Here is a 27923-nt window from a genome sequence, read left to right as displayed (position 1 = left end):
CCAATAAACCTATTTATAAAACAGAAATTGAATCACAGATATAGAAAACAAACTTATGGTTACCAAAGGGGAAAAGGAGGGGGTGATAAACTGGGAGATTGGGATTGACATATATACACTACTATATATAAAATAGATAACTAATAAGAACCTACTGTATAGCATAGGGAACTCTTATTCAGTACTCTGTAATGACCTATATGGAAATAGAATCTGAAAAAGAGTGGATGTATATATGTATATGGTATAACTTACTCACTTTTCTGTATAGCAGAAACTAACACAACATTGTAAATCAACTATACTCCAATAAAAAAATTAATTTAAAAAGAAACACTCTTTACTTATCCAAGCCTATGATTCCATTACTTAGAATAATCATGGAATCAAAAAACGTGGATCTCACAGGAACCTGGAAATTATATAATCTACCCCCCTCATTCTACAAGTGAGAAATTAGCGTAAAAGATGCATTCATGGATATGCAATTAACTAATGATGGGCCAGGGCCCAAATCTGAATGTCCTGACTCTACTTATTTAAAAATTAATGCTGAATATAAATATTTGTTCTTTATATTAAAAGGAAGGATCACTAAAATTATAGACAGATATGAAATCAAAATAATGAATTCCCTGTATGAAAAAGTTATTGCTGCTAACTCACAACTGATTTTTCCAGTAGTGATGCTTGATTTGCTAAGAGCTATTTCCATTCTCTCTCCTTCTGTTCAATGCGACAAATTTGAGACCAGCAGATCAGACTGACCAGTACTCGTTGTATACACTTGGTCTCTGTGCGAAGCAAACAGAACCATACTGAGATTGAACAATAAACCCAGCCTCATTAGCACTCTGCTCTCACTAATTTGCCTACAGTGGACTTATTTTAAGGGTAAAAGAATTTTGGATTCAGAGAAAAGAATCATTCATTTGGGAATTATCAGCACAATTATGTGAAGAACGAAAAAGACCACAGAAAGTTTAATCTAGGTTACATAGGAGCAAGTTTTGCCTCTGCAGATATTAGTCAAAGGAGTGGAAGAGCAGTTGAAACTGTAAACATTTTTAATTTGGAAAAGTTTTAAAGATGAAATGGACACTCAGTTATCTAGCACTAATTTTTTTCAAAAAGAAAAAAATACCACCCTGATTTGTAGTGTTTGCCAATTTCTGTGATGCAGTTACTTCCACTGTTGCTCATTGAAGCCACCAGCAGTTTAATAACTGGCTTGCAAAATTCCTGAATGTTTTAACATGTCTTGGCTTTTGTGAGCTGGTATGAGGCTTAGAACCTGACAGGTCTGGGATTAAATCTCAGTTGTATCACCTTGTAGCTGTGTTTTAGGTATATCAGTAAGCTACCATGGTCTCAGGTGTCTTAATTGGCTTAATAATAGCTACTTTGTAGGACTCGAGATATGGATAACAAAACCCCTGAGACCTCTCCTACTTTGCTCTTTTTTTGTTTAATCCAGTCCAGCAATGTTGGACACCTTGCAATACCTCAGACACTCTGGGCACACTCCTCCCTCAGGACTAGTTGCCCCTATTTTCTTTGCCAAAATGGTATTCACCCAGATATCCTCATGGCTCAACTGCTCTCTGTCTCTCATCCTTTGCTTTTCTCCAAAGCACTTACTGCCAGCTTATAATTACATACTGTACTTATTTGGTTTTTGAGACTTATCTGGTCTCACCCCATTAAAATATAAACTTCACAATAGCAAGGATTGTGGTCTCTTTGTTTACTACTGTATCCTCTGAGCAGTGGCAAGCATGTAGACTTAATAGTTGAATAAAGGAGTCAATGAAGAAATGAGTGAGTAAACAGTAAACTTTTAAATATGTATTAATTATCCTATCTTGAGGCTAGGGACAACTAATCTTACTTGATTTCCCTCTAGAACCAATAAACTTTCTGCTCCAGCCAAAACATTTTGGCTCTGAATAGTCATGCCCATACCTACTGCCATGCTTTTTCTTATTTTTTGGTCCCATACTGTTATTATTCTAAGTACACTGGCTTCAGTTTCCCTTGTAATAGAACTTTTCTGAGAACAAAAAGAAGGCATGGGAATATATGACAACTTACCTAACATATTGCTGGAAAACTTCAGAGGAGTCACTGCTTTTTATTAAATTGGGAAGGAAACCCTAGAAGACTGATAAAGGGTGTTAATATCAACAACCTAGTTCTAGATGACTAAGTACATTCCTGCCTCCAATTTCACTGTTATGGCAAAATCATAAGAAGAAAATAAAGAATGATATTATATTAATAAACACAACAAATAATACATTTACAACAAAGTAATTTATAACCATTGTTTTGAATTGATAATGAAAGATAGTAATCTTTTGGTGCCCCAAGTAACAAACACAGTTTATGAAAGAAAAGTAGGTTAAAGTATTGAACATTCATGTAGGGGAAGAGTGCTAAGCTATTTGTCCCAAGAAAATGTGAAAACACATTTATGCCCAATTCTGGTGCCACTCTCTATATTAACCAGACTCTAATGTCATGAGGAAAATCTATGTGGGAGGAAATTTCTGAGCCCTCAATTCAAAACCAAAGGTTTAATGTGTGGAAGGTGGGGATAGTGTAAAGAATGAGGAAAAATAAGAGAAAAATATGGACATATGACACTGAGCACTTATCAAGTTTTAAAAAATCCTTTTATAATTCATTTGCATGTAAAGTTAATTTTGCCCAATAAAAGTGGTATTAATTAAGCAGTTTCATCATAAATCAGAGGTTTATTATAATAGATATCATGGGTTGAACTGTGTCTCCCAAGAAGATATGTTGAAGTCCTAAACCCTGGTACCTGTGCCCTGTTTACTTTATTTGTAAACAGGGTCTTTGTAAATGTAATCAAGTTCAGATGTGGTTATTAGGATGGGTCCTAACCCAATATGACTGATGTCTTTGTAAAAAGAAGAGAAGAGCTATAGACAGATGAAGGGAGAACACCATGTAATTATATAGGCAGAGCTTGGAATGATGCAGCTGCAAGGCAAGGAATGCCAGGGATTGAAGACCACCACCAGATGCTGGGAAGAGGCAAGGAAGGATTTTAGAGGGAGCAGGGCCCTGCTGACACCTTGATTTCAGACTTCTAGCCTCCAGAACTATGAGAGAATGAATTTCTGTTTAAGCTACACAGTTTATGGCACTTGGTTACAGCTGCCTTAGGAAACTAATACCATAGCCCCAAATTGGAAGCAACCAAGATGACGTACAATAGTTGAATAAACAAACTGTGGTACATCTATACAATGGAATATTATCCAGTGATAAAAAGAAATGAGCTGTCAAGTCACAAAATGTCATGAAGAACACTTAAATGAATATTGCTACTTGAAAGAAGCTAGTCTGAAAAGGCTACATATTTTATCATTCCAATTATATGCCATCCTGTAAAAGACAAAACCATAGAGACAATAAAATGATCGGTGATTTCCCAGGGGTTGGGGACAGGAAAGGAGGGTGAAAAAGGTATATCACAGGGGACTTTTAGGGTAGTAAAACTATTTTGTATACTATTGTAGTGGAGCATTTGTCAAAACCTATAGAACCTTAGAGCACAAAGAGTGAATTTTTTTGTATGCAAAGATCCCAGGAAAGAATGTTGATTGTGACACACAAAAAAATGTATAATACAATCACACAGAAGGGGGTGGGGAAAAAGGTGCTGTCCTAAGGAAACAAGCAAAGTGTTAAGACTAAAGACAAAAGGAAATGCACATAAGTAGTGTACTCAAATTGATAAAGGTATTTCTACAGGATTATGGGTTAAGAATTTGACACTCCTATATACTTTACATACTTTTTAAATTATATTTACTGAATTTAAACAATTAAGTAAATGAATGGCAGATGGCAGGTTTCTCACTGTTAGAGTGGGAATTTACAGACCAGGAAGGGGAAGAAGCTAGAATGATCCATGTGGTAATGAAGTTAGAGGCATCAACATAAACTCATGTTTAGCTTAATATATGTACCAAGGTACCTATAGATATATGTAAGGAAATGTGTATATACACACATATATTTCTGTGCTCTATCAGCTGAGATGGCCTGAAAGAAATGATACCCCAGTGGCACCAAGCACACCTTACATTCAGATAATTGGTTTCTATTGCCATTCTCTAGTGAAAAGGAACCAGGGCTCACGGGAGCAATGGCTTATGGTAGGACTGGGGCAGGAAATACACAAGACAAGTCTGGAACATCTTGCAGAGCCAGAAAGTCAGGAAGTAAAGCACCTCACGTTGATAGGGAGTAGGATAAAAGAGAACAGGACCGAGTGAAGGAACTCCCAGTGGCCAAAGCTAGAACAACTTGAGAAACAAAACAGTAAAGTAGTATTAGACAGTAAGTATTAAACAGTAAAGTAGTAGCAGTATTAGTAGTATAACCCAGAGTACAAAATAAATATCCATGACTCCATAGTGACATAAATACTCGAATAAATTAATAAACAATGGAGAAAAGCCAAATCTCCCATGTGGAAGAATCCCAGGTAATTTATGTAGATGCTCTGCTCTCCCAGAGGTGGGCATAATTCTCCTCTCCTTAGGTGTGGGCAGTGCATAGTGACTTCCTTCCTAAGAAGAAAGTACAGTAAGGGAACAAAAAGAAGTTTACAGTGGAGAATCCTGACAAATACCACGTCCCAAGTGATTAAGGTCAACATCAGAAGTCATAAATCAAAAAAAAAAGAAAAAAGGAGAGAGAAGTCATAAATCATGTTGATTGCACAGATCCTTGATGTGATATCTTGAGAATGACATTTTACCTCTGTGGTCTTCCTCCCAATAACCCATAACTCCAGTCTTACCATGAGAAAAGCATCCCACAAATTCCACTAGAGGATCCTATAAAATACCTAAACAGTACTCCTCAGAATTGTCAAGGTCATCTAAAACAATGCCAGAGGAACTGCCACAGCCAAAAAGAACCTAAGGATACTTGAGAACCAAATATAACATGGTATTCTGAATGGAATTCTGGAATAGGAAAAAAAACATCAGGTAAAAAAATCTAAGGAAATCTGAATAAACTATTAACTTTAGTTAATAATAATGTATCAATATTGGTTCATTAATTGTAACAAATCTACCATACTGAGGTAAGATGTTAATAATAGAGGAAACTGAGTATGAGATATAGGTGGCCCTCCTGTACCATCCTCTCAATTTTTCTGTAAGCATAAAATTATTCTAAAATAATAAAGTCTTTTATAAAAAATAAAACAATGTAAGAGTTAAAAAATAATGCCAAAATGTCATGAGTAAAGAAGATATTCAATTCTTATAGCAAATGCTATAAAAGTTCCATCATTCATTTACTCATTTAATAACTATTCCTTGAGTGACTACCCTGAGCTGGACAGTAGCTACCCACTGACTAAGGATATATCAGTTAGCAAAACACCCATGTCTTACAACCTCATAGGTAAAACATAAGTCAACGCAAAAGTAATATTTTCAAATTTTGGCACATACTATGAAAAGAAATGCAAATTGTAATGAAAGTTATGTATAGTGAAGTTTAATCTAATGTGAACAGGGATGGTGTGAATGGGGAAGATGGATACTCTCATTTTCATTTTCTAAAAGGAGAAATTTGGGCTTCTCAGGGATTTCCAATAAACCAGCAGTAAAATATAAAAGAGAACTAAAAACCCTGATTGTTGTTGTCCTCTCAAATTTCAAAATTTTATATTGTAATACCATTAATGGTAATTTTTGAAAATCACCAAAGGTGAAAAATAATGCAGTTCTCCTGAAAAATCTGATTCACCTAAAATAAGCATCAAAAATTACAAGCTAAAATTAATTCTGCTGCATGATTCAGGGAACAGTGAGTAACCTTCATGAAGTAGAGACTTCTACTGTAAACTGATGAGATAATTGTTTAATTTATGAAGAAGCAAAGATACCTTTTTCTCACTCTGATAATTCTGTAAGTGCTTTACAACATGCAAAGATGTTAACTGGAATGGTGAATATAAAAGTTTCAAATGTTTCTACATAAGTAACATTTTAAAGAAAATTAGACGATTACTCCCTAATGAATAACATCAACCTTCTCTGACCTATTGAGCAAACTCAATTATTTCTTGATAGCGGCATTAAGACTGAATAAATACGACCATATTTTGTCTTTATAGATTCTATTTCTTTATACTTTAGGTAGATTGAAAAGAAAGCATTCTTTAAAATAACTCTATTCAAATTCAGCTATTCAAATTCAGCTATCCCAAAGTCTTTGAAATTATTCAAATAACTTAAATAATAATTTTATCAAACCACATTTCACTTGTATACTATGACCACACTTTGAATATGGGTTAAAACAATTAATTTTAAATTAAACTAGATGTGGAATTTACATTGACAAATATTCAATTTACCTCCAGATGCATAAAGGACTCATGAAATACCGCTGTCAATCACTTTCCTAATGCATAGTAGCTCTAATAAGGTAGTTTCTTTAAAGCCTTTCACCACAGATTCATGCATCAAGGTCACAGCATGCCCCTTGAAGGACAGCAAGGCACCACTTTCATGAAAAAGTATAGTATGGAGTCAAGGGTGACTCTTTTCTCTTAATTTTAAAAGAATGTATTTCAAAGTTCAAGAAGAAAAATCATTGATTCATTGAACGCATATGATCCAAAGAACTAAAATTTTCTGTGTGCTTTTATTGTGTTCTGAGCAGCACGCTAATCCCTCCACACTATCCCTTCAACAGAGTCTGTACATGTAAGCTAAGAGCACAGAATCCAGAGTCGGACCTCTGGGTCCTAGTCCCAGGTCCACCGTTCCCTGCAGCGTGGCCTCGGGAAAGTAAATAACCTCGCTGTGCCACTGTTTCTTCAGCTATAAAATGGAATTAATGACAAGTTCTACTTGTCATGCAAGTTAAATGGAAATAATGCTTGTAAAGCTCATACTGCTTATTTTCTCTCCTAAATAATCCTTCCGAGGAGAGAGAGAGATGTTTATATCTTACAACTCTGATGACTAAAGTTCTCAAGAAAGATATATTGGGTAGTGTAGAACTTGTGATCACCTGCATTTGAAACAGAGAGCTTGTTGAACGACATACTCATGGGACCTACCCAGACATATGAAATATCTGGGGCTGGACTTGAGAGGCTGCGTCTTAAACATACCAGCTCTCTGCTATGTACCAAAGGCTGAGATACCTGGGATAGCCATCTGATTCTATACAATACGGATGATCATTATCATATCTATCTTATGGTGGAGTTGTAAGGATTAAATGAAATATAACATATATAAAATGCTTAGCAATGTCAGCAACTTTTACTATTAGCTATTATTTTATTAATATGGCTGGAATATAGGATCTGTGTCATGAGTACTAAGAGGCAAGGGTGGAAAAGAAGGCTGAGGTTGTGAAAGTTTTCAAGTCAGTTAAAAATAAAAGTCTAAACTAAGTGTTTTGACGAGGAAGGCAATATCATCACAACTTGCCGGCAAATACATTAACACAGATAAGAGTCTGCCTGCCTAAAAATTAAACAAAATGAAGCTTCAATTTTTTTTAACTAATAAAAATATTGTGCTAGAGAATATATCAAGTAATTACAAAGTATTTATTTAAAGACTATCAATAAATAATCCCCCACTCAAAGAGAAAGAAGACAAATTATTTGTATGTAATTTCATTTGCACAGTTGAGCCCCTAAAAAAAGAGATGGTACTCTAGAGGTTACATATTCATCTCCTTAAAAGCTAAGTGCAGCAAACACTAGGAATTAGAGTATACCCTGCATTGGAATTACAAAGGTCTTTGCCATAAAATGTACTGTAACCTGACTTCATCTTGCGTTTTCCGTGTCTTGTCATTTCTTTTGCTCCATTTCTCCCCCCACGTCTCAACATATCACTTCTATGCCTCACGTCCGATTGCATGGGGCCCACTTTAAGTTTCAAGGAGGATGAATACTATTTAAATGACAACTCTTTTCAATAAGTACCACTCTGAAAAAAAGTCCTGAGTGTGTGGTATGTGTTGCGAATTTACTGTTCCTTCTTTTAGTTTGACTTGGTCTTTCTCCACTTGCCTTCAGCTGCCTTAGCTATAGCATCTATTCCTGTTTTCACCAAACCTCTGATATACGCTCAGCTGTAAACCATACAAGTAACACTCTCGCTGGTGCAGCCACAGCAGGTGACCCAGATTACACAACTCTGTGTTCTAACACCAAGGAGTCTTGTTCAACAGCAGCTGATCTATGCCTTGCCTTATTGATATTCAGATTCGACAGACACAAATCACATGGCCCCTTTGACAAGCACACACTCTGCCTGTCTTTGTTTTAAGCATGTTCAATAGCTACTGTCCTTCATAAACACACAGCTGAGGCTGTTGGTCTCCTCTGATTTTCCACACTGCCGAACATCCAACAAGATTATCTCAGAAACATTATTCTTGTTTCAATTTGGGGAAGTTTGTGGAATATGACAACTCCATTTATAAAACAGAAGCACATACAATAGAAAGGAAGCCCATTTCTCTCTGGCAAAAGAAATGCTTTGAACCATTATCCTTTGGGGAAAATTGAGACTCTATCTCCTTGATTGTGAGAGCAAATGTTGGGACACCAAGTTCTTTAAAAGTGTAGATACATACACAGTATTGGAATAAAATGCTTTATAGCTTATGATTAATTTCCTTTTAAAGGATATCAATTACAAAGTGCCAGATCTATTCCATAAAAGTATAAATACATCAAAAAACCTTCTCTATGTGGCCATTTCAACCTCCTGCTCACCACTCAAAAGACTGAAAAAGAACATTTTCTATTAGAATACTTACTGGAAATCATAGAATCAGAAAATTGTTCACACTGACTGGTCCCACTGATTTGTTTAACACAGGACGCTTGCTCACACCAAATTCTTTTTACTTTTTTTTAAAGCCTTTCATTTTGTAGAACATGCAACACTACACACTTTTCCCATGAAATACTTAAAAGTCAGGAAATGTCAGAAGTTCAATAAATGGAAGAGGCTTACTTTTTATGGAGATGAGCAGTGAGAGACTGAGGCAGAAGATGAGAAGGTGGGTAACTGTCTGAAGCGCCATGGTCTCGTGGAGGACATGCTCCGACGTGCTGGTGGTGGTCTGGTCCCTGTCCAGCTCCCGAGCTCTGCCTGACTCAGAAAGAAGCCAGAGTCTCAGAGCCCCTGGGTGCCACCTCTGCCCCTTCCCCTCCTACAGCTCCCTCACAGAAGACTGGGGACTTAGATTCGGAAAGCAGTTGTGATTCTTAGCATCTTACTTACACAGGAGGATGGGGTGATTTTTCAAACCTGGTGCAGACTTTCTTCATGCTGGACTGGAGTCATCCCCCCTCAGACCTTGTGTACTACTTTCCTTCCTTTAACAATGCTGCCTGAAAAGGGCCTGCTTTAGGTGAGTGTCCTGAATCATTCTTAAAAGAGGAATTAATTTCTGATGACCGTCTTGGCACACAATCATTATGATCTGACAACTATTAAAGGAACACCCTGTATTTCTGTATATTTACCTTCATCTTCAGAACACAATTCACAGACACGTCACCTTTTCATAAACATACTCTCACAACTCAGTCAGATTACGGTTGTTGATAAAATGGACAGAGTTCTGGAGACTATTTAGAAGCAGTTTTTCTTCCATAAATCTAGAGCCCATTCCTAATCCTGTTCATGATATTTATAACCTCTGGGGTTTCTTGAATTTTTGCTTTACCATAATTGTTGAATGCAAATATATTTGCTTATTTTTTATATATACTTATGCTAAGTACTGTGGTATTTTTCTTCAGATTAAATTGTTCAAGTCCTTAAGACTGTATTTTCCTTGGACACTTCACAGAAACATCTATAGTTAAAGTCAGATGTCTTATTCTCTAAGGTTAGTGCTAGTACATGGCCTTGCTCCCTTGTTAAAACTGGCTACTTGTTACACTCAAAACGCAATTTACATTTCAGATTTTGTGTAAAACTTGAGAGCTCTGTCAGAAGTTTATGTATTTTAAAGTCTCTATATTCCCTGCTTGTGTATCTAAATAGGGAATAATATTTTGATGGCTTAATGTTTCCTACTAATGTTATATGCTGACCCACTCCCAGAGGATTTTACTTGCTATAGTGGGGCTTATCCATTTTAGTTTTTTATTTCTTACAGAGTTCATGATAGTTATTGTTTTTAAAGATCTTCCCCTATAATACAAATAATTTAGCTTGAGCAATTTAACAATTAGAGTAAAATAATTACAGATTATAGAGGCAGTATTAATCCTCTATTCTAATCCCTGTATTTTATCAGTTAGAGAATGAAAATGCAGAGCAATTATACTCTCTGCCCAGAGTCATCTAGAAAGATATGGCAGAGTTAGGACTAGAGTCTCCCCATTGATTTCTAGAATATTATGCCTTCAATAAACCCTATGGTTTCCATTTTCATCTTTATTCTTACATATCCCTTTATGCTTTTTGCAATGTGGACTCTGGGAAATCCACATACTAGAACAATCAAATCTTCCATCTGTCCTAAAAAGGCCTCCAGGGAGAGATGAATAGGCAGAGCACAGAGCATTTTTAGGGCAGTGAAAAATGCTCTGTATTATATTATAATGATGGATACATGTCATTATACTTTTGTCCAAACCCACAGACTGTATAACACCAAGAGCAAGCCCTAAGGTAATGGACTTTGGGTGATTATGATTTGTCAATGTAAGTTTATTTAATAAAAAATGTACCATCTGGTAGGTGATGCTGACAATGGGGAAGACTCTCCATGTGTCGGGGCAGGGCGTATATGGGAAATCTCTATACCTAACTCTCAATTTTATTGGAAACCCTGCTGGCACAGTGGTTAAGAATCTGCCTGCCAATGCAGGGGACACGGGTTCGAGCCCTGGTCCGGGAAGATCTCACATGCCGCGGAGCAACTAAGCCCATGAGCCACAACTACTGAGCCCAAGTGCTGCAACTACTGAAGCCCGCGCACCTAGAGCCCGTGCTGCGCAACAAGAGAAGGCACAGCAATGAGAAGCCCGCGCACCGCAGCAAAGAGCAGCCCCCGCTCACCACAACTAGAGAAAGCCCGCGCACAGCAACGAAGACCCAATGCAGCCAAAAATAAGTAAATAAATAAAATTTTTTTTAAATAAATAAATAAATAAAACTGGGTTCCACCATGGACCTCATGGACCTCAAGGCTAAGCGAGTGACAATGTACAAGACCACTTGATAGACTGGAGAGGAAATGAAGGGCTCCAGGCATAGAATCTGACGGTACTAGAAAACTTTCTGTAAAGTTGTGTTATGAGTGTCACAATTAAAGAGGCAAAGAAAATTTGGGTTTTTCAAAAGACAAAATTATCAAAGATAATAAGTGGTTGGGGAAACATATTACACAAAGAATGTGTGAAGAAATTGTATACGTTGAGCTTGAATATAGGAAAATAATCAGATATAGCTATTAAACAAAAGAGTGAATGGCTACTATGCGTCAGATTTGGGGCAAGTTAGGAAATCTTTACAAAAGAGGTAATATTTAAGCTGAATTTTCAAGTGTGGGTGAAACAAATAAATAGAGGGAAAGTGGTGTTTAATGGCTTTTCAGGAAAAGGGCACGTGTATAGGAATAGAGGCATACAGTGTATGGGCAGATCAAGGAACTGAACATATTCTGATATTGCAGAAATACAAGTATGAACAGGGCAATGTCAGCACATAAAACTCAGTAAACCACAAAATCAAGGTAGTTTAACTTCTAATATGAAGAAAGGAAACAATCAACAGGTTTTAAACAGTGGATTGGCATAATTTAATTAGATTTGCATTTGGAAAGATAACTCCCTTGGTCACGTGGCAATGACTGGCAGAGGGCAGATGAGAAGCATGGAAACCAGTGAAAAGGATGTTGTCATAGCCCACAAGAGAGCGATGGGGCCCAAACTAAATCAGACAGTGGACAGAGCAAATAAAAAAAAAGAGTAAAAGTAAACTAGATAGATCGAAAGGACTGAGGTAGAGAATAAGGCTGCAGAAAAGCTATAATTTTTCCAGCTTGGGCACTTGGGATAATAGTAATGCACTCACAGAAATAAATAATATAGACAAGGGCTTCCAAACAAGAAGGAGCAAGCACTCTCCTGCAAGTCAAACACACTGAAATACATGCATTTGGACAAACTATAACTTTTGTAAAAATACATAGGTTAGCTCTAAAAAGGGGGGGAGGGGAATATCCAATTGGGACAGAAATCGCTTGCCTTTTGGCTTCATGCAGGGGACGAATTCCAATTCCTCCCATTGGCTTTGGAATGCAGATTGGAAGCAGGACTCCTACTCTTGAACGTGGATAGATGGCTCCCTGTGAGAAACAGGAACCCAGACCTGCCCCATGTGTGAACCTACACCATGTGGAGGTTTCAACTTGCACTGAACATGGGGTGCAAAATTCTAAGCCAAAAATCTTATTAAATATAAAAAGGAAAGAAAGAAGTACTTGTTTGGAAATAGGAAAATCAATGGTCCAGTGAGAGGAGCCTGATAGGAACCATTGTGTGGGAATGCTGTAACTCACTGTTCACACAGGGTTCCTGTGGAAGGCAGCCTCTACTGAAGATAAGCTCACAGTCTAAAACTATGGATCAAACTAGAAACCCGCTGCCATAAGAGACAGAAGACATGACAAACGGAAACATTCACACTCAAAAGACTCAAAGAAAATGGAGCTATCAGAAGAGACTTTAAAATAACACTATAAAATGTCTGTTTAAAATTTTTAAAGAGATAAAAGAATGCATGAAAAACAATTAGGCCTATTAGAAAGTGAACCAAATATAAATTCTAAAAATGAGAAGTAGTCAGTGAAATAAAAAAATTCAACTGATGGCTTAAATGGTAGACAACACTACACTCAGCTAACTAGCAGATGGTTCCAAAGAATTCATCCAGAATAGAGCGGTATGAGATAAGGAGATGGTCCAAAAGAATGAACAACGAAGAGAGGTAGAAAGCTCTATTCCAGAAGAACGAAGGAAGAAAATGGGGAGGATGTAATTCCTAATGGTATATATTTTTTAAATATGAGAAAAAATATGACTTCTTGAATTTAGAAAAGCCCACTGAGTCCCTAGAAGATACCATATTTAAAGTGCATCAAAAATAAGTGAAATAAGACAAAGTGAACAAAATAAAATCTTAAAGGTCAATATTTGTCTTTAAAGTTAAAAAGTCTACAGTGGAATGACAGTAAAAAGTACTGAAGGCTTTTCATCAATAAGCTAGATGTCATAAAACAAAGAATATAGGAGGAGATGAAGGTGTGTAGATATAAATGATAAGTACGGTTATAAAATATGTTCAGTTTGAGGTGCCTATTCAAAAGCAAGATGAGGATATGTGATAGGATCTGGAAATACAACTCCAGAATTCAGGACAGCAGTTCTTCTTGGTGGAATAGATAGGTACCATATTAATGCACAAACATTTGCTGAGTGCCTGTTGTATACCAGACACCAGAGTAAACATCAGTAATTCATATATATATGTTAAGACAGGCTCATTGCCCTTACGGATCTACACTCTAGTGAGCAGATGCAACCCAGTGAGAAAAAATACTTCATCATTCAGTTACTTGAGGTTTAAAATTGACTTAATAGAGTGCAAAGAGCGCTGGTTATCTTCAGCTGATTACCTGCTCTGGACTGCAGATTCTTTCCTGGACGCTCTCTCGTTTAATACCCACAGAATCGAATCTCCATAAAGTATATGAAGTTATCTCGATTCGACAAAAGAGAGGCTGAGCCAGCCAGGTCAAACATATAATAAGTGATAGAGTTCAGATTCAAACTCAGTTCTACTAATCTATTGTTCTTAATTCTTTTCATGATGGTACTTATTTTTAATTATATAAGTAAATTATAAATGTATTCTTGTAAAAGTACTCTAAAGAATCTTTGATGAATACCAATCTCACACTCCTCCCCAGAAATAACCATTGTTATTGTTTGTGAAGATTGTTTTATACCATTCTAGACTACAGGTTGACAGATATATAGATGACTGATTGATAGACTGATAGACAAATTATTTGGCTTCTTTTCATTTTTTTCTTTTTAAATAATATTATAGTATGTGTATTATTATGCAACTTTCTTTTCTCACTCAACAATATGTCTTGGGTATTTCTGCACATTATTAAATCTACCTAGCTCACACTTTTTTGTGTGTGTGTCTCCAGGGGGTCTCGCTCCAGGTGTCTATGCTGACCACACAGTCAACCTCCGCCCCACCCCGGGCCCTCCTCCCTGGACCCACTTCCCAGGGACCTAGAGACCGCCCCCCCCAGGGCCCTCAGCCTTATCTCCAGGATCCACAGGGTTGACAGGGTCCAGCCGGTACCTGGTCATAAGGGACTTCTCCAGCATCTGTCTGCACAGATCTGTGCAGAGCTGGAAACTCCTGTGCCTAAAATAGCTCCAGGCCAGGAGCAGTGGCTCCATCTCCAGACCACAGCGGCCAAGGGTCACAAAGGACCAGGACCTGGCCAGGGAGGGCAGGGGCCGAGAAGCAGGTGGTGTCCAGCTCTCCAGCTCACACTTTTTTTTTTTTTTTTTTTGCAGTTACGCGGGCCTCTCACCGCTGTGGCCTCTCCTGTTGCGGAGCACAGGCTCTGGACGTAAGGCCCAACGGCCATGGCTCACGGGCCTAGCTGCTCCGAGGCATGTGGGATCTTCCTGGACCGGGGCACGTACCCGTGTCCCTGCATTGGCAGACGGACTCTCAACCACTGCGCCACCAAGGCAGCCCTACAGCTCACACTTTTTAACGCCACATGGCATTCCACAGGATGGATGTACCATAGTTTAACTATTTCTTTTTCTGGGTGTCAGTGTTGTTTCCAATTTTCTCTATGCAAACAATAATTTAACAATCATCATTTTACACACCTCTCTTGTGCAAATGCACAAGAGTTTCTCTAGGGCAAATGCATAAAAGCAGTAATTTTAGGTTTTAGAGTATGTTTAAGGTATTTCCTAACACACAAATTTCTACTTTATATGAATTACCTTTTGCTGGATCTGATAAGATCTTGTCTTTTGAAAATAATGTCAGGGACTTCCCTCGCAGTACAGTGGTTGGGACGTCGCCTTCCAGTGCAGGGTGGGGATTTGATCCCTGGTCGGGGAACTAGGGTCCCACATGCCTCGTGGCCAAAAGGCCAAGGCACAGAACAGAAGCAATATTGTAAAAAATTCAATAAAGACTTTAAGAATGGTTCACATCAAAAAAAAAAAAAAAGAATGTCAAAAATTATCTTTACTAATATAAATTTAAGTGGTCAATATTTCTTACAGAGGGCTGATAAATATGGCAAATTTCATAGGGCAATTTTAGATGTAATCCTCTAAATAATTTCAATATCATAAATTGTAATAAGATATAAATAGAGCTTAAGGATCATCTTAACACTGGGTTTTGATAAAATACTGTCAGGAGATTCTTGTATTTAATTCATTTTAACCCTGTGGTTATTATTCTATTTTGGATTCCTACAATCTAATATTTCCATTTTTCATTATTTTTGTTTATGCAAATGATCTCTATTATTAATGATGATTTCAGTAATCTTCCTCCCAAACGCTGACTATTTTCATAAGTAAAGGTTATTTGTAAATTATATCCAAAAATAAATTTCATATCAAGTTTAAAGTCTGTTTATTCAAAGAGTAAGAGCTATTTTTGAATCCTTAAAAGTCTTTTAACCTTTATTCTTTTTTATTCATCTTATTGTTTTCTGATTATATATCACTGATGTTTATAATGTTATCCATTTTCCAGTAGCATTTACTGAGTTAGAGAGCTTTTCATTTGCGATTGCTTTTAGATTTTGAAAAATTATAGACTATAAAAACAAAAAAGAAAGCTAGATTTCATGAATGGATTTTAGTTGCTGGTACAATCTCTTATTCAACTAAATAAAATAAACATCAATTTAATATGAGCATTATCTATAGTCTGTATAGATAATACAGACTCTACAGATTTATAGATAAGTAGGTCTCGGCTTCCTTACAAGTACAAGAGAAATGATATAAAAGGAGAGAAAACACTATTGATTACTACACCAGAGTGTACCCAATACCAATGCTAAGGCTTTCTCTTTCACAACACCATAGCCCCACAAGGAATCAAGGACTCCACCCTCTGTTTCAGGGAACCTTCCAAGTGTCCTGGTTTTTTAACAACAAGGAGTTAAGGACACATGGGACAGTTGGGGCCAAGTATAGACCAGAGTCACTGGGCATGAAACAGAATTTTCTGTTACATAATCAACAGGCCACAGGCAGTTTTCAAAGGAAAGTCTTCTAGAATAGCCTGGAGAATAGCTGACCAACTCTTTCACATAAGTAATGGATAATATGTGCACACAGGGATGGACAGGCATGGTTTTAGACGTTGGTTTAACATCCCCATGGCTCTCTCATAGTTAAGCTGACTCTCTCATCTCTTTCTAATCGATTCCCATGCCTCTCACCCTCAACCAGGTCTAACTTGCCCTTTTGTCTCCTGTCACTGCCTCTCCAGTTCCAAGCCCTATTACCCTCTCTCTATGCCTCCAGATCAGATGACTTTCATCTAATCTCCTCTGGGGTGGATGCTGAGTCCCATATTTTAGAGAGTCCAAAATACTACAGATATAAATATATATATATATATAAAAATTAAGAAAAAAATGAAAAATGACAAAATTATATATGACAAGGGAGATACAGTGATTTAACTCAGAGGATGTTTTTTAAACTCTAAGAGATTACTTTTTACAATTCTATGTAAATAAATATGGAAATCTAGATTCAGTGCATAATTTCTTAGAAAAATACATATTACCAAAACTGAATCCCTTAGAGACAGAACTAAACAATGTTTTTGTGTGTGTGTGATTTATCAAGCAAGGACCAGTTAAGGAAAGTACCACTTTATATTTTCTCCCATACTCCTCTCTCTCTCTCATTCACCAATTCCCACACTCCTGCTCTGGAATTAAACCTCTCAATAAAACATTAGCACTTAAGCCTTGCTTCATTCCAGGAAATCCAAGCAAAGGCACACAACCTGATAACCTGTTAAGGAGACTCTTTTAAAATGTAGGTTTTATTATTATTCAGGTATAGTGAGGCCAGCAGATCAGAAGATGATTGCCACTGAAAAGATGGTTTGTTTGTTATTCACAGTTCCCAAGAGGAGGGGACACCTCATGCTAGGCAGGGCCACACAGGAAGCACCATGGTCATCCAGGAGGCAGAAGGAACAGTAGGAAAATGTGTTCCTTCCTGTTTCTGCAGGAAGGAACAGGTGAGGCAGGGTAAGCAGGTTTAGTTTAGAAGATATAAAAGGAATGGGTGAGGCAGGGTAAGCAGGCTAGCTGGAATAATTGCAGCAGGCTCTGGGGTGTAGAGGTCGTCTTTAGTGGTCTGGTCCCTGATTCTGGAGTGATCTGGGCAGGAGAATAGTCTGGAGTATGAGTCTGATAAAGGAAGTGGTGGGGTGTGGGCTCTGAATTGGTTAGTTTGCATCTGAAAGGCATGCTTGCAGAGGAGTCTTACTATTTCTAGGAATTGGTTAGTCCTGGGAGGGGCACTTTCTCAGTCTCTCCAAGGTCAGAAAAAGATGTCAAAGCATTGGAAATACAGAAAATGAAAAGGTATGGTGAGTTCAGACACTCAGTAACATCCAAAACAGTGGATGAAGTTCAAATCTCAAAGTTCTGTGTAGAAAGTTTGTGAAGGATATATTTTCTGTAGAATATATAACTATGTAGTTATATAGTAGTTATAGTTAGGTAGACAATAAATAGAAACATGATAGATAGATGATAGATAGTGCAAACTGTCACTCACCATCTGGTCTACAAGGATTGACTCATTAGCCACTGCATTTGCTGACCTACGGAACACCCTGAAAGAAATTCAGGGTGAAGATCAGGAATGAGGCACTCTGTGCTCTGGGGAAATAGGCCGAATAGGCCCTCAGATAGTTAGAAATACTTCAGGAAAATTTTTTTAATGAAACTGGACTCTTGTATCTCCTCATATTAAGAAAAGTACTAAGATCATTAACTGAGATATCTGTTCCTTGTGATTAGCAGTAACCTTCTACCAACATATATGCTGGATTATATGTACCCCTTTTCTAAAATCACATATATACCAGCCTCTTCCCCTACCTCTTTGAAGCAGTTTCTCAGAGCTGTATGAGAGGCTTCTCCCAGGCTATAGTCCTCATAAGACACTGAATAAACTAAGCTCACAGCTCTTACATTGTGTATGTGTGTGTTTTCAAGTTTATAGTTTTGGCAACCACAAAAGGACTCAGAGCAGATTCAGAACCTCAGGAGGTTCCAAGTTGGTCCATTCAGAACAGAAATTCAGCCAGTGGTCATGCCATGAGGCACTGGGCTAGACCACAACGGGGAGAGTTCTGACATGATATACTTAGGATATTCAGGGTTCCAAGACCATGGACTGGGTTCAAAACAGGGACTTAGGCCCAGAGTGGGAAAGGGAGACAAATCAGCAAGTCCAGGCAGAAGCTCAATGTGCTGAAAAAGTGTGAGAGGAATTAAGGTGAAAGAATAAGCCTGATAGTCATGTGAGAAAACATGCTAAGGGCAATAGGACTAACTCTGGTTCCCAACTTGTACTGCTTTGGCAAAAATGTCTGCGGCTCTACGGGGCTGAGTCTGCACTTTGAAGTTCCCTAGCGAATAGATGAGACAGCCAGACCAAAGCAATCGACCGACAGGTGGATGGGTCCTTGTTTCTCCAAAATCGGCATAGGTGCCAGTAATCCAGATGCACTGGATGTGGGTGCCTTCTTACAATTATTAATGCTCATTTCCAACCAGGATCTGAACCATGACAGGTATTGATTCTTTTTAAGACTTTTTTTTTTTTTTGGATGTGGACCATTTTTAGTCTTTATTGAATTTGTTACAATATTGCTTCTGCTTTATGTTTTGGTTTTTTGGCCACAAGGCATGTGGGATCTTAGCTCCCTGACCAGGGATCGAACCCACACCCCCTTGCATTGGAAGGTGAAGTTTTAACCACTGGACCGCCAGGGAAGTCCCAACAGGTATTGATTCTTGATAAATATTTTTCTTGGCTAGATCCACATCTAAGAGCTTAGAATACTTAGATTATAAGTAACAGGTAACCTTAAGAAAATAAAGAATTTATTGGCAGAATACTCAATGCCTCACAGGAAGATGAGAATTTAGGAGAACAAGTTTGAATAGAGCGAAACCATGGTGGTGCCGAGTCAGGACAATAAGAATCACATAATTCCGTGAGGATAATACCACTCACATGAATGAATTTGAATAATCTCCCCCACTCTGTCAAAGTCGAGGAAGAGGGAACCAGAGTGGCCTACCTAAGTAAGGCAGGGCTGTGCACCTTGATTTGCCATGCAGTTCTACCAAGCTACACCAAATGAAAAAGCAAGACCTCCCCCAAAGGAATTTAGGGTGCTGCTGTCAAATGACGGGGAAATGGATGCTGGCAACTGAAAGGAGCGAATGCCCATTATAAACCTAAAGAGAGGGGCTTCCCTGGTGGCGCAGTGGTTGAGAGTACGCCTGCCATGCAGAGGACACAGGTTCGTACCCTGGTCCGGGAAGATCCTACATGCCGCGGAGATGCTAGGCCCGTGAGCCATGGCCGCTGAGCCTACGCGTCCGGAGCCTGTGCTCCGCAATGGGAGAGGCCACAACAGTGAGAGGCCCCCGTACCGCAAAAAAAAAAATTAATGAAGAATCCATGACAAGGCTGAGTATCCTTAAGAGGTTTTTAAATTTAAACAACTACAAAATCCAATGAATAAATCACTGTACATTGTCACATAAAAATTACTCCCCATTGAAGAGAATGCCCACCACAAAATTACTAGATATATTAAAATGTACTTATTTGTGTTACAGTTCTGCAAAAGTTTAACTGAGATATTTTCTAGAATTGTAGAGAGAACACAAATATAAATTTGTGAAGTCACATAATAAGATAAAGGCAATGATTCAATTAATTTATTGGCATATATGAACTTACTTTATTCAAACCCTACAATTGCCTTTGAAATTATTATCTTTCATAAAGATATATATAGACACCTTTTTTATTGAAGTATAGTTGACTTACAATGTTGTGTTGGTTTCTGGTGTACAGCAAAGTGATTCAGATATATATATATATATGAATATATCTTTATATATATATATACATACAAGTGTCTTTGTAAAAACTGACTTCCTGAGTTCAGGGGGCAGTCCTGATTCTAGTTAATCTATGTCCCTACTCAGAAATTAAAACAGATGAGGCTCTTTTGCTCCTTCTCCTCATTCAATTATCACCACCACAGAAAAGCAGAAATAGCAACAGAGCTGGGATTTGAGTAGGTGAGACAATATAAAAAAATACATTCTATTCATATCATAAATCATTGTGACACTACTAAGAAAAAAACATGAACAATTCTGACAAGTTGTCACCACTGACATCAATATTAATTTCTAAAATCCTTAGTGGACTAAAACTTTCAGCACCCTATAGTACTTTTTTCTTCTATTTTGCTATAAATAATGATTACATAGAATTTTTTGTGCATCACTCAGGACAAGGAGGGCAAAGGAGTACAGAGGGATTCATGTGCTGACCCTGGTCTTCAGGGGGCCCGGGTACTACACCAGGTGAATAACTGTAAGGTCCACGAGCCTGCAGAATCTCCAGGAAGCTTTTTATCAAATACTAGGGCTGTGGATTTCTTCCCAATAATTATTCTTATATCTGTAAATAAATGCATCTACCTCTCTGTGGAGGAGGAGAAAAGATGTATGAATTGGGAGGCTGAAGAGAACAGAGTGGAAGCTCAGAGTCTGGATGCATAGCTACCCAAAGCTTTATCACCATTTCCATCCCCAGGACATTTGGGATGAACTCTGAGACTATTTCAGCACCCAAGTGCTCAGTACTGAAAAAACTCCCCAAATCTCAGATTTATAATTTCGACCTCACTGGCAGTGGCAGAGGAAGGTATCAGCACAAAGAGCTGTTAATTCTTTAAAACCTTGATAGTTTTAGCAAATGAAACTATAGCCTTAAAAATTCAAACCCACTAAGAAAAAATTCAAAACAAACAAATTTAAGAGTTTTGTTAGTTTACCAAGTGAATCTTTGCTTTGTAAAGGATAAACCCATACACTATTTTCCTTCCAAAAGTGTTGGGGTTTTTTCCTTCTTTATAAAACACATTTTGTGTGCAGTATGGCAGATATGAGCACTCAAATCTAATTCTATTGTTGCAACGTTCAAAATCATTTGTTAAGTCCCAAATATATACAGGTTTGGAGAAAACACAGATAAATTAACCCAGTTATTTACATTAACCCAGTTATTTACATTAAGTTATTTACATTAAGTAATTACATAACTGTAATTACAGTTAATTACATTAAGTAATTTACATTAACCCAGTTATTTACTCATATTAAAATCAGTGTAGACAACCACGAATACAATGAATTGTAACATAATAAGATAAATGTTTTAAAACATGTTCAAAGTGCTATGAAAGCATGAATGCAAAAGTGATTAATTCTGCCTGAAAATTCAGAGACAATTTCCTGGAAGAGATGTCATTTTAAATGGACTTTTTAAGAATAAGTAAAACTATGCCAAGAAATAATGTGTGATAAAAGTATTCAAGACCCAGGAGACAGCAGAATATATGAATGTATTTATGGAATCAGCAAATAACTGGGATTAGCTTGACCAGGGGATGCTCAGAGGGAAGTATTGAAAGATGTCTGGACGTGGTGGACTCAACAGGTTTTGTGACCTGGAATGTCATGCCAAGGAGTCTGGAGGGTCAACAAAGGGTCATAAGGAAGGGAGTAATATAATTAGATGAGTGGTTTAAAGTTAAGGATGATAATCCCAGCTGCAGTGTGATGAATAAAGTGGAATCATCTGGATGATAGGGACTGTGGCCATTTGATGCAGGAAAAGTGGGGGGTACAAGCTACGGTCTGTGGAACAACTCTAAACAGCTGCCTATTTTTATATTACCTGCAAGCTAAGAATGGGATTTTACATTTTTAAATAGTTTCAGGTTTTTAATAGAATAATATCTAACACATAAAATGTAAAAATTATATAAAATTCAAATTTCTGTGTCCATAAATAAAGTTGTATTTGAGCACAGCCATGTATTCACATCCATGTTGTCTACAGCTGGCTGCACTCACAATACAGCAGCAGAGCTGAGCATTACAACAAAGACCACGTGGTCCACAAAACCGAAACTATTTATGACCTAGCTTTTTACCGAAAAAGTTTGCTAATGTCTGATCTAGGGTATAAACAAACTGGATAGCTAGGTCCAAAATGAGTTATATTCAGAAAGATTCTACCACCAGTAGTAAAGTATCAGCATCACCGAAAACTATTCATCGTTCTAGATATTAACCTAGTTCAAGTTCTGGTAACTGATAAAAATCCTGAATACAGAAAAATATCTCTACAAGAGAATATTGGGTAAGCTGGCAGTAAGCAGATAATCTAACTCTCCTTTTTCCTAACACCACAATACCAACTGAAATGATTTTTTAAAAACATTAAAATATTGGAAAACCCCATATTGCACTGAAGACCTGGGGAGGAAGCTAGCTCTATGCGACAAATTTCAAGGAATTTCTAACAGAATGTTTTTAAGACAAGACTAAAGAAGCCAGGGAGAGTCAAGCACACAGCTTCCATTCTGGAGAAAGTGATCTTATTTGGCAGGAAATAAGTAAAAGAGATATTTTGAGGAACAGTGATTAAAAGCACAAGACTCAATGTCAGCCAGTCCTGTCTATAACTCCATCTCTATAACTTCATTCACTAAATGTGTATTTAATGAGTATTGACTGCATACCAGGCAATTACATGATATTGCACAAGCTTAACATCGCTGAACCTGTTTCTTAAAAGGCACCTTATAGGTCTGCTCTGAAAATCAAATAACAGCCACCTCCAACATTCTACAACAAGGACAACTACAAACACTTCTATAGAGCTTCCTATGTGCTCAGCATTGTTCTAAGCACCTTATGTGTTCATTTATTTAAATCCTTATGACACCATTTTATAGATAAGGAAACAGTAGTAAACGAAGTTACGTAAATTACACGAGGTTTCACAGCTATGCAAGCAGAACCGTGATTGGAAATCAGATGGTCTGCGTACAGGGCCCATGTTCTCAACCACTGCGCTGCACTATTTCTTCAAATCAAATAAAATATGAAAAGCTGCACAATGTCTATGTTTTGATTGTTTAGTAAATGGTGGTTATTTCCATATTTTATGGAATTGCTTTAATCACTGATACAGAGGTGAAGGCTACCAAGTGGACAGAATGGAGGATAGATGGAAATCACTTTGCTTGAAAACCTTTATATCAAGGGCATTGAGAGAAGCTCACCAGGAAAATCAAGGGAAAGAAAAACCTATCACACAGAAAACAACATGGCGAGGAGGCACTTGTAACTAAGGTGGGGCTCTTCCCTGATGCGAAAAGCTGTGGTCCCACGAAGGATGGGAAGAAGAATTGAAAATCATTTTCAAAAGATTTTTCTTTGCCTAATGCTATTCATCAAGATAAATTTCTGATGGATGAATGATTTAAATGAAAACTATAAGACAATAAATAATGCATAATATAGATGCAACTATGTAATTTTGGGATGGGGAAAACTGTCTTTAATACCAAAACAAGCCCTTTAAAGAAAAATTATTAATATATTTGATCTGGTTGCAAAGCAGATGAAAAACTGAGAAAAACAATGGCAAGATAATTCCAGGTGGGCTTCCTCCCATCACAGGGCCTCTGTACATGCTATTCTCTCTTTGTGTAAATGCTCCCCTAATTCATCCTTCAGTGCCTGGTGTCATCACCAACTGTCATTTCCTCAGGCAGGCATTCATGGATTAGTGTGCTCGTTTCCTGGGGCTGACATAACAAGGTATTATAACTGGGGGGCTAAACAACAGGGCTGTGTTTCCTCACAGCTCTGGAGGCTACAAGTATGGGATGATGGTGCTGGCAGGGTTGGTTCCTTCTGAGGGCTATGAGGGAGGGATCTGTTCCAGGCCTCTCTCCAGCCTCTGGTGTTTTTCTGGCAATAGTTGACACTCCTTGGGCCCTGCTGCTCTACCCCAAATTTCCACCTTCATCTCTACACAGCTTTCTCCCTGGGTGCATGTCTGGCTCCAAATTTCCCCTCTTTATCAGGATACCAAGTTGTATTTGATTAGGGGCCTGATCTACTCCAGTATGTCCTCATTTTAAATAATTACATCCACAATGACCCTATTTCCAAGTAAGGTCAAGTTCTGAGGTACTGGGGGTTAGAACATCAACAAATGAATTTGGGAGAACACAGTTCAACCCAGAACACCTACCTAAATCCAAGACTCCATTTTATATTCATTCTTCAAATACCAGGAAAATATTCCTTTCCTTTGTCCCATGAATTAGAGATATACTTTTACAATTGTTTGTGTTATTATTTTATTAATATCAATATTCTCCACAAAACTGTAAGCACAATCAAAGCTGAAATTACCTCAATGACAAATGGAACATCATTCATTTGTCCACTCAACGGATAGTTTCTCTGTGCAATGAATGCCCTGGGCAAGGTGTCAAGTATACAGCAGCATGCAAGTCAGGATAATCCTTACCCTCATGGACCACAAGATTTAATAGAGAAGCAGATGATAAATAGATACGTAGATATATAGATAGATACACAGATACATAGGTACCTAAACTGATAATAGATAAGAGAGTGAGAGAGAGAGACACCATGGATGAGTACAGGGACAAGACATGCACTGCTGAACAATGCTAGCAAGTACATTTTACCTCCTGCCCAAGTTTTCCCTTTTACCCTGAAAAAGTTTCATTCCTGGCTCCTCCCACCCTCCTTCACTGCAGGTTTAGTCTCTAACAGTAAGCAATGGAAGCCAAGGTTATCAGTACATTGGAATCTCACTGTCTCTGTCTCTGTCTTGTCTCTGTCTTTCTCTGTCTCTTTCTCCCTCCCCGCAACCAACTGTGTAGTGAGATCCAGAACTAATTTACTGCTGCTAAATTCAGTCTCCAGTGCAGGGATTGATGCTGAAGCCTGGAGTCCCAGCCTCCCGCCTATACTCGGATGCACGTGTGGTAGCTTTGCTTAGTGTTTAAAAGCATGTACATAGGTATGCAGACAGCTCTGCTCTGTCTCTTTGCATAACTTAGAGCAAGTTGCTAAATCTATGTTTCCTCATCTTTAAAGGAGGAAAATAATAGTTCCCATTTATGATTATTGTAATTATTAAATATTAATTATGTAAAATGCTTAATGTATTTATATGGCCCATAATAAGGAATCATGAAACGTTAACTAATAATATTAGGGCCAATTCTCTTGGCTGCTTTTCCACCAGATTCCTAATTTTCTTCTTTTTCCTATTGAAATTTCCTGTTCACTGTGGTTAAGAACACAGACACCTCTACCTAAAAATCCTTGCCCCAAGGACTGTGGAAACCCAGCATGAACTGAACCAGGCTGAGAAGGAAGCCAGAGGTGGGTATTTGTTTGTCTCGAGAGACGGAAGTGCAAGGTACTTGTAGATATTGATCACAACTTGACATCTTAGCCATAAATATTCCCAGCGCCTCCCAAACTCAGAACAGGGTATACACAGGGAAGAGATCTCATAGCTCATTCCCTGGGATCAAAATTCACCAACTGTCAATACTTTTTTTTTTTTTTTAACGTTTTTATTGGAGTATAATTGCTTTACAGTGGTGTGTTGTTAGTTTCTGCTTTATAACAAAGAGAATCAGTTATACATACACATATATCCCCATATCTCTTCCCTCTTGCGTCTCCCTCCCTCCCACCCTTCTAGCTGGTCACAAAGCACCAAGCTGATCTCCCTGTGCTATGCGACTGCTTCCCACTAGCTATCTATTTTACATTTGGTAGTCTATATATGTCTATATATACACTACCACTCTCTCACTTTGTCCCAGCTTACCCTTCCCCCTCCCCGTGTCCACAAGTCCATTCTCTAGTAGGTCTGTGTCTTTATTCCCGTCTTGCCCCTAGGTTCTTCATGACCGTTTTTCTTAGATTCCATATATATGTGTTAGCATACGTTATTTGTTTTTCTCTTTCTGACTTACTTCACTCTGTATGACAGACTCTAGGTCCATCCACCTCATTACAAATAACTCAATTTCGTTTCTTTTTATGGCTGAGTAATATTGCATTGTATATATGTGCCACATCTTCTTTATACAATATACAATGGAGAAAAGACAGCCTCTTCAATAAGTGGTGCTGGGAAAACTGGACAGGTACATGTAAAAGAATGAAATTAGAACACTCCCTAACACCATACACAAAAATAAACTCAAAATGGATTAAAGACCTAAATGTAAGGCCAGACACTATCAAACCCTTAGAGGAAAACATAGGCAGAACACTCTATGACATAAATCACAGCAAGATCCTTTTTGACCCACCTCCTAGAGAAATGGAAATAAAAACAAAAATAAACAAATGGGACCTAATGAAACTTCAAAGCTTTTGCACAGCAAAGGAAACCATAAACAAGACCAAAAGACAACCCTCAGAATGGGAGAAAATATTTGCAAAGGAAGCAACTGACAAACGATTAATCTCCAAAATTTACAAGCAGCTCATGCAGCTCAATATCAATAAAACAAACAACTCAATCCAAAAATGGATAGAAGACCTAAACAGACATTTCTCCAAAGATATACAGATTGCCAACAAACACACGAAAGAATGCTCAACATCATTAATCATTAGAGAAATGAAATCAAAACTACAATGAGATATCATCTCACACCGGTCAGAATGGCCATCATCAAAAAATCTACAAACAATAAATGCTGTAGAGGGTGTGGAGAAAAGGGAACCCTCATATACTGTTGGTGGGAATGTAAATTGATACAGCCACTATGGAGAACAGTATGGAGGTTCCTTAAAAAACTAAAAATAGAACTACCATATGACCCAGCACTCCCACTACTGGGCATATACCCTGAGAAAACCATAATTCAAAAAGAGTCATGTACCACAATGTTCATTGCAGCTCTATTTACAATAGCCAGGACATGGAAGCAATCTAAGTGTCAATACTTTTTTTACTAACTCCACTCTTGATGGATTTTTCCACTCTGGACTTTGCCTGCTATTTAGAATGTCAGTGTTAACTTGCTTCTCTCACCTGAGTTGACCTCCCAGAATTTAGATTCTGGCTTCCTTCCTGTTCCCTCCTGCAACATTTGTCTTCTCTGACCTCGCCATTTTGACTGCCTACACCTATCAGACCGCTAGTTTTATTCTATCTGGAAAATCTCCTAACGCCCTTTCTGAAAGCTCCCAACACTCCAGAGCGCAGGAAATAAGACCTCACACTCAGAACATTCATCTTCCTTAAACACTACTCATTACTTTCAATAGTTCCATACTACTTTCTATCACATCATTAATTATCATCCACTGCATTCAGAGAATCTGTAGTTTACAGCCCTCTGCTATCTAATCATATTTCCTCCTCTCCATTCAGAAATGTTCAGAAATCTGTACACACACCATTCACAAAATAAATAGCTTTGTATCAGCCTTTCCTAATTTGAAAATTTCATGTTCTATGTACAAGATTATTCATGGCTTCATTGTAATTATAAAATATTGAGAAATTTCCCTCTTACCAAAAGGGACATATAGGGAGGGGACTGGTTAAA

At 37.8% G+C, this 27923-nt stretch overlaps 1 protein-coding gene across 5 annotated transcripts in view; it reads right to left on the bottom strand.

The window, feature by feature from the left end:
* The window catches only part of CRB1 (crumbs cell polarity complex component 1), a 267875-nt gene that overhangs the window by 215605 nt on the left and 24347 nt on the right, over positions 1-27923 (bottom strand). For 4 of the 5 annotated variants that reach the window (XR_007476515.1, XR_007476516.1, XM_004285086.3 and 1 more), the window contains exon 2: positions 9063-9200. The exons of the other annotated variant lie outside the window; for it this stretch is intronic. Coding sequence is in view for 2 of the 4 variants with exons in the window: in XM_004285086.3 (XP_004285134.2) it covers positions 9063-9200 (138 nt within the window). In the remaining 2 variants the exon portion in view is untranslated. The remainder of the gene's footprint in view (positions 1-9062; positions 9201-27923) is intronic. 5 annotated transcript variants of the gene reach the window in all.

Source organism: Orcinus orca, chromosome 1 (genome assembly GCF_937001465.1).
Source record: "Orcinus orca chromosome 1, mOrcOrc1.1, whole genome shotgun sequence".
NCBI classification, from domain to species: Eukaryota; Metazoa; Chordata; class Mammalia; order Artiodactyla; family Delphinidae; genus Orcinus; species Orcinus orca.
Note: the sequence above shows the minus strand (reverse complement) of the source record. Positions and strands in the feature narration are given on the sequence as shown.